At 38.1% G+C, this 11,976-nt stretch overlaps 1 protein-coding gene across 2 annotated transcripts; it reads right to left on the bottom strand.

Annotated features, from left to right (window-relative positions):
• Positions 1–1,338: 1,338 nt before the first annotated feature.
• LOC113229883 lies at positions 1,339–7,501 on the bottom strand. Of its 2 annotated transcripts, XM_026463568.1 has the most exons (4): positions 7,316–7,501; positions 2,715–6,664; positions 2,520–2,635; positions 1,339–1,662 (listed from the first exon to the last, which is right to left on the bottom strand). In XM_026463568.1, coding segments are annotated over exons 1-4 (4,173 nt in total). In that variant the 5' UTR covers positions 7,317–7,501; the 3' UTR covers positions 1,339–1,556. The 2 variants fall into 2 exon arrangements, with proteins under 2 accessions (XP_026319353.1, XP_026319352.1); XM_026463567.1 differs by having other exon boundaries at positions 2,715–7,501.
• Positions 7,502–11,976: the final 4,475 nt, after the last annotated feature.

Here is an 11,976-nt window from a genome sequence, read left to right as displayed (position 1 = left end):
AATTAATAACTATTGTAACTATAGTGAAAAAATAGGGTGGTTTGCATCAATATTAGACATAACTGGTTGAAGACTGTACCACCTCAGTCAACCGTGACCATGGGACCTGTAAAGGGCCCGAAACGTCGGTTTGTTTGAAAAAACAAATATACGCGATTTAAATCCGGAAAAATAGTTTCATTCCTATGTATAACAATCGCGAAAACCTAAGAACTCGATAAATTATTTATATTTCCTATAGCACTCAGCGCAGTATACGCGTGCGTAATGCAAGTGTACCTAATCGTGTTTCACGGAGCAAGTCGTTATTGTTTACAACTATATTCTTGTGAACATCAAATTTTGATTATCTTTATTTTATCTGTACTCATGAACACACATAGATTACATAGTCCAAATTTGCAATTTTCGGTTCTATAAATTTTCACTGTTTTCATCAGCCTTGGCAGCTAACTTATGTGATACAATCTTAGAGGATGGAAATAGTCTAAGGATCCTATAGCACGACACCATGAAAACCGGTGCAAACCGCTTAACCACCGAGGTCATCAAATACTAAATTATTTTTATGACTTTGCTGTAAGCAAAACATATCTAATAATTAATCAAACTGTTATAACGAATATTCGCAAGTGAAATGTTACCTGCCGGAGCTTGGCGCGTCGCCAGTCCGTTGCGGCAAAGTGCGCGCACGCACTTGTCGAGTGCATCTTTCATTTTGTGTACGTTTTTGGATTTTCAATAATTATTATTTATCTATTTAAGTCACAGATAGCTCTCCGTCTATGTAGTACTTTTATAGTCCGTATCCTGGTTATTCGACATGTTTGGTGCGGTCTTGTGGACCCGCGTTTTATAAATGAAAACTTTCAAAATCAAAAACATGTAAATAGATTAATATGAACTTCGGTTCAATTTGCCTAATAGTAGTGACAACGGTGTACTCTTAACTGCTACTCTTAAATGCAGTTCTTTGAACCTTACTTTGGGTTCAAAAGTTACTTCTTAGTTTTACTGCAATGAAAAGATTCTATCTACTTATTAAGTTTGTACTGTTTCCTATTGCTTACAAATTATTTATACTGTTATAATTTAAAGAAAATATATAATTTATTTGTGAAAAAACCATTAAATTTTTCTAGAACGGTGTAATCGACGAGATCATTCCGGTAATTTACTATTATATTTTGTCTAACAGTTATATCAATGAACACTAATAATGATGAACCTCCATAAGTTCGATAAGCTACATAATAACGTAAAATACACACTAAAAAAGAAACGCCAACACTTTTATTACCTTTATTGTATTCCTAATACAATCTTTATATTGTAACACGAATAACACAAAATGAAAAGTGATTATGTAAAATAATGAGCCGATAATTGGCAATGATAGGTAAAAAGTAACATATCTAGTTATCACAATAGTTATAAATGTAGATCACAACACGAATGATACAACAGTAACATATAATGACATCATCAAGCCTGGTATATACAGTGATAGAACATGATTGGGTGATTCTCCATCCTCCGTTAATCTTCTTGTGTATTCAATAATAGTACATTTTGTAGGTAGGTACACTAAATACGTAATCTAGTGATAGGCCCCTTGGTTGGAAGAAATGGTTCTCGTATCTATACACACGCCCTCTGTACCTGCATAAACAATTGTTTCTCATTACGTCATCTTGCGTGTTGATGATGGCGATGACTGTATTAATGATAGATGTAATGATGATGAAAATTAATTACTCGTGGTATAAATGGTCACTAAAGTAATTTAGGTCAATCACTTCAGTGATGATTGGTATTAAAAATTACTCTTAGTGATGCTGAAAATCACCCGGATGATATCATGGTCGGTATTGTTAGAAACGATGAGTTGTGAGGTGCTCGGAATGCGGATGCAGGATTTATAGACAAAGTTGATAGTTACGAAAGCGTCGCGCGGTGCAACGCCCGGGTGGAAATAGCTAAACCGAATGGTCCGCCGAATGCATGGTATGCAGTGCTTAGGCGTGCCGTTAAATGCATTCCTGGATTTGTCATGCATTTTGGTCCATAATAGCATAGTCGTGTAGTTAAAGTAGTTAAAAAGTTCAGAAAATGTATTTAATTAAGTAGATTATTGTCAGGTTTTCTATTACTGAATTGAAAACGTAAGTAACAAACCTTTGAATTATGCGGATAGGTGACGTAACAACGGTAATAGTGAAACCATTAGGCGTCGTGTTTAAGTATTAATTCATATTACAGGTGTAGTATGGCATTACGAAAACAAATTTACGAGGAAAACAATCAGTTGTGTTTATATTCTGACAACAGCTTAATGTAGGTTATTAAACTCATTATTTCAGAATAGATTTCGCAAGTGTATTAGTGTTAAGACGGCTTATTTTAGGCGGAGAGCCGTATGATTCCAGTTCCAGCGCACATGTTGGCTATTTATACATTTATTTACGATAATGGGGGCATTGCAAAATACATGCAAGTAAAATAAATATTGTACTCACTTGGATCCCAAAGAGCTTTTCGTGTCAAGAACCTCGACGATGTCACCGGCTTTGAGCGAAACTTCGTCGTCTGCCGCCGCCGTGTAGTCCGACGAAGCTACCACCACGTCTTCTACCTAAAACAATAGATAACAATGTTTAAAATAACTTAATTTTATTGCCAAATTTTGAAAACAATTGCGTTTTTGGGATTACCTTCGGGGGACTTCGGCTACAACTAGATCTAGATCTTGTTGAAGAACGAGATGGATAACGCCTGTAAGCTGGCGTGTTGTCAAAACTACTCATTCTACTGCTTGTATTGTCTCTGTCCAATGTGACTCCACTGTACCTCTTATTCCAAGCACCGAGCTTAGTAATTATCTGACTATTGCTTATATTACAGTATCCATTAAAAGTTTCAAGATCGTCTGAAGTTTCGTCGACCATGGGACAGCTGTACATACTGAAACGATGTTTAGTTGGCTGGCTCAAGTTTAGAGCATTAAATACGTGAAGTGGCTCGAAATGACTAATTCCTCTTTCGTCAAGAACTGTGTATGCGACTTGTCCTGTTAAAACAGCGCGGCTTGCTTCTCTGGGAACCACAGCCTGCAAACCTTTCTTCATAATTAATAAAGCACCTCGGTGCTTTTTGCGCTGATACAGGTAATCTTCCATAGCAAGACTGTTTTCGGGATCAAGCAGGTTTATCGGTACGTCAGCAGAAGTCATTAATGGTGTTTCTTCAGGCACTATCATAAGCGCACCACTTTCTCGAACCAAGTCCCTCAAGTTGGGGTCTGTACGAGCCAGTTCAGGTTCAGTTTCTAGTTTCTTTAGAGCAGAGTGTAAATTTGGTTCTTGTTCGGCAAGCTTGCGCATGACTGTCAACCTTTTTAGAATACTTAAACTTGTTTCATCATTAACTATTTTTGAAAAACTTTCTTCATCGTTGACAGAAGAAAGCAGTTTTGCAGCTACATCCCTCATTCCAAGAATTTTAGCTAATCCAACAGATTGAACGATCAATTCTTTCAAATCTTCCTTGTTGTTTTCTTTTAATATTACTTCCAGATCTTTAGCGCTTGCTTCTTGTACAGCCAAAACAATAGCTTTTTGCAGTGTTTCTGTGGCCTCGTGATCAGTTTTGATAAAAGAAATTGTGTCAGAAATGTTTTCCATAACTTGGCGTAAAAGTTTGATGTCATTCTTGGCGATATTTTTAAAGGCAGGTCCAAGTATTTCATTATCAATACTCAAAAAGTCGCCGAATTTTTCAATGATGTCTTCTTCGGTAAAGGAATGTCTATGTAAAGTGCTGTTTACAGCAATTTTTATTAGTTCTAATTTAGGTTGAGAAGAGTGCTCGAGAATTTCTTCACAAAGACCTTCTTTGTCATCTTCTTTTTGGAGAATTTGATACATGGCAGATACAAAATCTTCATCAATAGCTTTACCCAAAATAGTGTCAATAGATTTCAGAATTAATTGATACTTTTCTTTGCAACTGTTGTTATTGTTTTCCTCGAATTGCTCAGCGGTGACTAAGGCTGCCAAAACTGCAGCAGCAATAGAATTTTTCACGTGTTCCTGATGTGCATATCCATTACTGGTTGAACTGTCGCATTCCTCGATCTCCATCCGTTTTTTGTTCATCCTTCCCTTTTTTATACTATTATCATTAGACGATGTTTCACTTTTCGTGCAGTCGCTATGAATTTCGTGAATCTCAGTTTTCAAATGTGCACTCATTTCTATTATACACTTAATAACTTCCATTAACTGGTTAGCAACGTCATCTTTTAAACCAAAATCAGAAACAAATGCCTTCAATGCTTCAGCGTTTCTAGTTTCATTTAGTACAACGTTGATAGCCGGGAGCTCAGCTGGTACTTGTCTGCCAATCGACATACCAGCCTCTGATAGTTGTCGCAACATATTTCTGTCAATAGTCAACTCGCCTTTGGTAGATGTGGTATCATTAGGATTTGTTTTTACTTTCAACAACTTCAGCTCTTCAGGAGTAACAACAAAACTTTGAACAGAATACTCTAAACCTTCTTCGCCTTCAGTGAGATCAGGTGCGACGAACTTCAAACCTTCAGGTGTCTGTACTATCTGTCCAGGTACAAAAGTTACACCATTGTCATCAGTTTCTATTACCCTCCCAGGCACAAACCTAGGCCCTTCTTCCGTATCTACTACTTGACCTGGAACAAATCTTGATCCGTCATCTGTAGAAATTACTTGTCCAGGTATAAAAGTAGGTCCTGCTTTCGTTTCAATAATTTGACCTGGTACAAATCGAGGGCCGTCAATAGTGTGAATAGTTTGACCAGGAACAAACTTAGGCCCATTTTTAGTATTTACTACTTGGCCAGGTACAAATTTAGGGCCATCAGCAGTATCTACAACTTGACCAGGAACAAACTGTTCACCATTTTCCGTGAACACTATTTGCCCTGGTATAAAGATGCCTTCAACCATCATTCCAGGCACGAACCGAGACTCGTTTGCCTCATGCTTAACAAGTCTGCCAGGGACAATTTTTCCCTCGATTTTAGGCGCTCTTGGGCCCGGGTAGAATTCTATTCCTTTGGCTGTTTGTATCATATGTCCAAAGACATACAACGACTCTTCAGATAAGGTACATGTTCTGATGTCAATAGGAAGTCCCAAGTGTGCAGTCTCTGTAAATGTGATGTCTTCGATTGATTTCGCTATGTTGAACTCAACATGTCCATTGGCTTCGACAATAGATTTACCAGGCATAAATTTTTCACCGAGTTCAGTATGAACAATCTGTCCTTCGATGAATTTCGGTCCATCAATAGTATCGACTGTGGTACCGGGTACAAATTCAAGTTTATTATCTTCCATTTTCCGTGTGATACCAGGTACGAAACATGTCTCTCCGTTCATAGAGACAGTCTGTCCTGCAACAAATTTTAATCCATTTGGCGTTGCTATCGTAGCTCCAGGTACGAAATGCACTTTGTTATCTTGATGTACGACTTGGCCAGGCACAAATTGCCATTCGTTATTTATCTTGGCGTTTTGTCCTGGTGTAAAAAGTATTTCATTTCCTTCAGTGCTTATAGTCTGTCCAGGTACAAATTGAACTCCTTCAGGTGTCATTATGGCTTGACCGGGTACAAACATTTCCTCGGGTCCATTATTGACTATTTTGCCAGGAATAAACTTTAGGCCTTCTTCAGATATTACGGTTTGACCTTCCACAAAACGATGTGAGTCATCTTTGTTTTTAATTGTTTGTCCACAAACAAACTCTTCACCATTCGTCGTTTGCATGACTTGTCCAGCAAGGAAAAAAGGCTCATTTGTATTCTCATTTGTAACGACATGCCCTGGAATTAAGCCCGGACCAGCGGGAGTATTTACACTAAGACCAGGTACGAAAACAGGACCCGCCGGAGTTTCTACTGTCTGTCCAGGAATAAAAACAGGTCCCTGTGGGGTATTCACATGTTGACCTGGAATAAACTTTTTAGCTTTATTTATGTCTAATGCCAATCCAGTGACTTTAGCTATTTTTGTTCTCTTGCCTTTGTTGATATTTTTAACGACATCAGGTAAGATTTCTAAGGTGGGAAGCATGCCAATTTTATTCTCTTCCCACAGTTTTTCCGTAACATCAGCTGTCTCAGTTAAACGTTCTTCTGAAAATTGTTTGACAGCGCTCAAGACTGTCTCAGTGGGACGTGCTTTTACAGGCTTCAATGGATTCACGCAAGGCACGTTTTCCAAGGAAAGCGACACATCAGCAATGTTCTGATTGACCTCATAGATTTCCGCTTCGCATTGATATGGAGTTACATCCACAGGTGTTGGCAGCTTAGTAACTTTAGGCACGACGTGCTCATCAGGTATTTCCTTTTCAAAAGCATCCCAGTCCCACGATTCAATAAGTTGATGCATTTGATCTTTCCAGTCACCACTGCACATAACGATACTTGATTTTGAACGCATATGGTTCACGTCAAAACTTGTAGCGTTAAACGATTTCAAATCATGTTTCTCATGGCGGCACTCTTCCAACTTCGCCTTTTTAGACAATCTCACTTTACGATGATTTTCTTCTTGTAGTTCCTCAACTTCTGCTAACCTTTCTTTAGTTTCAAATATCTTCTTCATAGAAGACAGGCCCGCTGCCCTCTTTCTTTTCTTTTTCTTTTCTTCTAACTCTTCGATTTCTCTTTGTTTCAACACTTCAGCATTAGGACCCTCTCCTTCATACATTTCTACTTCTTCGGTAAAGTCTTTAAAGTCCATAGAAACATTGCGTCCCTGCCTTGTTTTTATTAACACTGTGTCCGAGTCTTTAGCCAACATAACATCTCTAACGTCCCCGTCCCGCACTGCCGCCTCCATTCGCGCGGAAAAAACTAAACTGCACCTTCTTTCTTGAACTGTGTATACGTAACGCTTTTCTTCGGTCACTTGTTTAGTCAACAACATTTCTATCAACGCCTTCTGAGCTTCCGTGGAGCCATCCAAAACAGGGAAAATATATCTATAGTCTGGCAGTATGTCATGTTTCCTGTTTCCGTAGTGAATTGCTGGCGTATAGTGATGAGGTCCGAGTTCTCCAGATACATTAGTTATTTTGCATTTAGCTCTCGGCGATCTTGCGGCCAGGAGCACTGGAATGTAGTGATGCGAGGGCAGTCCATAGGATTTGCCGGTGATCCTGCAGCATCGCTTCGCATCTGCCGGCGAGATAGGAGCGAGGAGCGGGAAGTAGTTGGGCTTGGGCAGAGCCCGGCTGCGGCCTGTGATTCTACAGAAAGACATGGTGGCCGTATCACGCCGTCATTGTTTACAAACTATTCAAAGACAAAGTTTGTTTAATATCACGAGTGCGTACGGCGTATCGCGGCGCGAAGTGTGCGCTTGTGCTCAGTGCGAGGGTTGCGGAGCGACTGGCGAGGCGTCGTCGGCGAGCGGGAACTTACGGAGCGCGAGTTTCGCACCTTCGCGGAGGCAGACGGTGTGCCCGCTTGTTCCGGATACAGGTTATTTATAAACAAAAGAGAGATAAATTCATTTCTCACGCCAACCTATATGACACAGTTTTTGTTCAAAACACGAAATTTATAGTCCTGTGTCAGTTTTGTTTGTAACCGTGTGAATTATTATTATCCATGTCTTATTTAACCTTTTATAACATTTAAATTTAATAAAACGTAAATGGTCAGGCAACAAGTAAGTATGTTCATAATTATAGAACAATTATTAGAAAAAAAAACTCCTTTTTCATGTAGCGCGTTACTGTCTGAGAGGTATCTGACAAGGTCATTAAACCAGTACAATTATTTCCTGGAAGTCTTCGGTGAGCCATAACGTTGACATACTAAGTATCTTAATAACTGCGAGGGCTTTAACCCTTATGAATACAAAAGACAGGAACTTTAAAGCATTGTCTTGTCTCATCGTGAGAAATTAAATTATATTTTTTTGAGTGCACATTGTACCTACTTGTGTTGTGTGCCAAATTCAGTTATAATTAAATTACATTCTTGCATTAAAACTAACTGCACGTTTGTTACCCTTACTAAGACATAGTGTCGGTAAGTGAGTATGGCCTTAGCGGAGACACGTACCTAGCAGTGGGCGTTATACTAGGCTGATAATATCATGTTGATATTGTATTAGAGCATTATCCAATGTATAAAAATGAATTCAATGATTCAGAAGTGCGTCTTATAAATAAGCTTTGAAGAAGAATTTCGACAATGTTTAAAACCTTACAATAAACAACAACAAAACAAAATCCAAAATAATCGGTTCTTGAAATAGATGGCCTAATAACGCGATGGGGTTACCAAATAGTAGCGCACGCGCATTTACAGTGAGTTGAAATAAAAATGCCAAGGTATTTGCATAATAAGTATAACTCCTATTGATTATATGAACCGAATTTCTTTTTATTTTAAAAATTTTAATTGCAACTATTGTTACACCAGTGGTTGTGTGACCACAGGTTACATTTTGACTAAATTGAAGGCGCATCATACGACAAAAGTGCTTTTGTAACATGAAAGTTATTAAAATAATAAAGTAATTATATAAAAATAAAAAAGTCATAAAGATACGGAGATAAATAAAAATCCACATAGTGTTACAGCATAACTTCTTTTTTATAATATCAAGTGACGGGACGAACAAGTCGTGCGCCTGATGGTAAGCTACACGCCTGTCTATAACAGTTGCAGTGCCACTCGGAGCTTTAAATCGCAAAGATCTGAGTAAAGACATAAGTTGACATGTGCCTGTGATTTCACCAGCAACCTTACCCTTCAAATCCGGAACACAGAATGCTGACATTACTGCTTGGCGGCACAAATAGGTAACGTGGCAGTATTTCCCTGGACGATTTCTTACACAAGGAGCTCTACTGCTATTAAAAACTTATAGTTAATTGGAAAACAATAAAAAGTCTTCGCTACAAATTATGTAATGTCATTTCACCCTCAATCTTTTATTTAATTTTTAAGGCGCTTCTTATTACAAATGGACAACGGCGTAACCTACTTTGATTAATTGAAAAAAAGCACAGAACTTTCTCCAACATGTCACGCACATGTTCTTCACGCTACTGTTTCTATCCGAAAATAAACTAGTTGCAATTACCCACCGTGAAGGTTCACAAGACGATGTAAGCAAATATACAGAGAACTTCAAAAAGCTCGTTATGTTTGAAGATCTTTATACTTTTATCATCAGTCTCTGTAATCAAAACGAGAATTTAATTCAAAATAAGTTTTCAAAATAAACTTACTAGCACAATTCGTAAATTTATTTTCGGCGTTTCTTACCACTACTTTCAAATGAAATCAATTCTCAGAATGGCTTAGTTGGTATAGCGTCTGGCACGGTACGCTAGAAGACATCGGTTCGAATCCGGCCGGATCGTAGGAATTTTTTCTGAGTGTTCGATCTTTGTATTAATAATTATAACAAACTAGTAGAGTAAGTTCACATAAAAAAATAATTGAACATCAGTTCAATAAAATTTAAATACAATGAATAGCGATATCTCTAGCCAGGGCTGGTAGCTGTATAGATATCTAACTGGACGAAATACTTAAGATTTCTAATAGATGGCGCTACGGCTAAAAAGTCATTGAAAAACCTAATACAAAGACAACAAACACATAGAAAAATTCGTGAGGTCCGCTGGTTCGTTCCGTGACTTAGTTGGTATAGCGTTTGACACGGTACGCTAGAAGACGTCTGTTGGAATCCGACCAGATCGAACGATTTTTTTCTAACGATTAATTTTCAGAATGTTACGAAATAAATTCACACCCTTGGTGTAATAAGGCCAAATCTGCATCGTCTCTTAGTAGCACTTACAGCTCCTTGTGAAAGAGTTCAACATCTTACCTACGTTATCTAAGTCTGCCGCCAAGCAGTAACGTGAAAATAACTGCGTTCCGGTTTGGAAGGGTAAGGGTGTTGGTGAAATTACAGGCACATGGGACTTGTTAATTTATGTCTCTGGGTGATAGGCGCAGTGGCAGTGCCCCTAAGATCCTTTTTGTCCCATCATAAAAAAAGCAATGCAAGAATTTAATTTCATTTTAAAACCTATTCCGCGCCGCCATCTTTAAATTCAAATCTGTTTTTGTAAACTCTTTAATAAATAAAATCTAAAAAATTGTGTCTTGCTAATTGTTCTCACTACTTGATGAGCCTATTTTGCGCTATTAGTTAATGCGCCATGAAAGTCATCCTGTGATACGACGATAAAATTATAGCCAATAGCACAAATTCGGATCGATCGGTTCCTGAAATAGCTGCAATATAAACTAAAAATTAACCCGGTCAAGATTAGCCGTCCAACCCCTTAGATCATCGGCCAAATTCGATAAATAAATCTTGAGTTTTTCTCAAAGCGCGAAAAAATTAGGCTCGTAAATTATTCGCCATGAATAAACGTAAACCTTTGATTTCGACTGTTGCCGATTGAAATGTAAATTCACGCATTTTTTCTCTTCGATCGATTAAGTAGGTTTGGATAGATATTAAAAAAAATGTGACAACAACCGCTTAGGATGAATATAGAAATTACGAAATGAAATGTTACAGAATCTTGCAAGGTTTTTTCAATAAATACGATGTTTGATATTGAACCCTATTGTAATAAAGCCACATCTGCCAAGTTACAACGTTTCAGTAGACAATTTTCAAGATTGCACGAACGAAATTATTCGGTAAGTTTTTTTGTAATTAAATAGGAGAGATATAAAATGTCATATGTACTTAATTTTTTTCTTGTAGTGCGTATTATGTTTGCGGCTTTCCGATGATAAATGCACTTTAATTAGTCGCGCAGTAGACCCATACTCTATAAACCTTTTCCTTAGACAACCGGGTCTAACAGTATTTGTAGTCACTACCCATCTCTGACAGCACCTTAAATTTGAGTTCCGCATGCGACACGATGTTAACTTCTCTTATTTCATCTATATATATAAATGTAGTTGTCCACATATAGCACAACACGATTAACTGTTGTTCACGACTTTTGTCACGTTACGACGACAGACTGTCGAGACAATGGGATTGTCGATAAAAATGTGACGACTATAATCGCAGCTTCAAACTATTCTGTCGTGCAAACGACAAGGCGGCAGCCTTGTACGATCTAGTGAGAACAGCTAGACTTGACAAATTGTTCAACGATAAAATAAATTTCCACGACACAGTCGCCACAGATAGTCGTGATATGGGAACAGGCTAGACGCGACAGTCGCCTAAGATAAATAATACGTTACGACATAGTGGGAACGCGCCATTACGGTGCCGACACATGGACGCTCACGCAGAAGGCTGCGTATAGGATGAAAATTCCTAGATAACCATGTCTAGCAAATCAAAAGACAATATCAAGTACGAAGCTTTATTCGCATCACGCGTCTCGAGTATTACTTACTTATTTGATAGTAATTTGTTTCGGACAAATGTTGGACGGAAAGCGGGAGTAGATCCCCTGATTAATAAATAAGTAAGGACGTTGCCACATCGTGTAACAAAAGACAAATTAATTTAAAGACGAACATCGTAACTTTCCTATAACGAATACTCAAGTTTTAATCAACGACATTTATTTGCCCACGTTTTCTAACGTCACGAGAATAGCATTCGAGCTAAGATCACGCTCATTTAAATGAGTATACACTTGACCTAGGGAATAGGAAGCTAAATATTTTCAGTGAGAGTTCGGCTTTGAGAAAAAGTAGGCTACTTATGAATGTCGAGAAACATCTGTTACATTCGAGGATATCATTGAAACTCAGATTATTTTCAGCTTAACGAAATTTAATCTTCAATCTAAGATTAGAAAGTCGAAATTATTTTTGTTTTGTGATGATCCTCGGCAGTGTCACCGCGAAAAGCGCGGCGTACATTCTCGTAGAAACTAATAACTTGGTAGAACGCCAGATAA

The sequence above is a fragment of the Hyposmocoma kahamanoa genome, unplaced genomic scaffold (genome assembly GCF_003589595.1).
Source record: "Hyposmocoma kahamanoa isolate Upper Pololo Valley unplaced genomic scaffold, ASM358959v1 63, whole genome shotgun sequence".
Classification (NCBI taxonomy): domain Eukaryota; kingdom Metazoa; phylum Arthropoda; class Insecta; order Lepidoptera; family Cosmopterigidae; genus Hyposmocoma; species Hyposmocoma kahamanoa.
Note: the sequence above shows the minus strand (reverse complement) of the source record. Positions and strands in the feature narration are given on the sequence as shown.

Excerpts from the sequence above, each read along its gene's own strand:
- LOC113229883 (XM_026463567.1), bottom strand. The coding sequence starts at position 7,316 with ATGTCTTTCTGTAGAATCACAGGCCGCAGCCGGGCTCTGCCCAAGCCC. Across the intron at positions 2,636-2,714 it reads GTAGCCGAAGTCCCCCGAAG|GTAGAAGACGTGGTGGTAGC; the intron begins GTAATCCCAAAA and ends CTATTGTTTTAG. Across the intron at positions 1,663-2,519 it reads AAAAGCTCTTTGGGATCCAA|GTACAGAGGGCGTGTGTATA; the intron begins GTGAGTACAATA and ends TTGTTTATGCAG.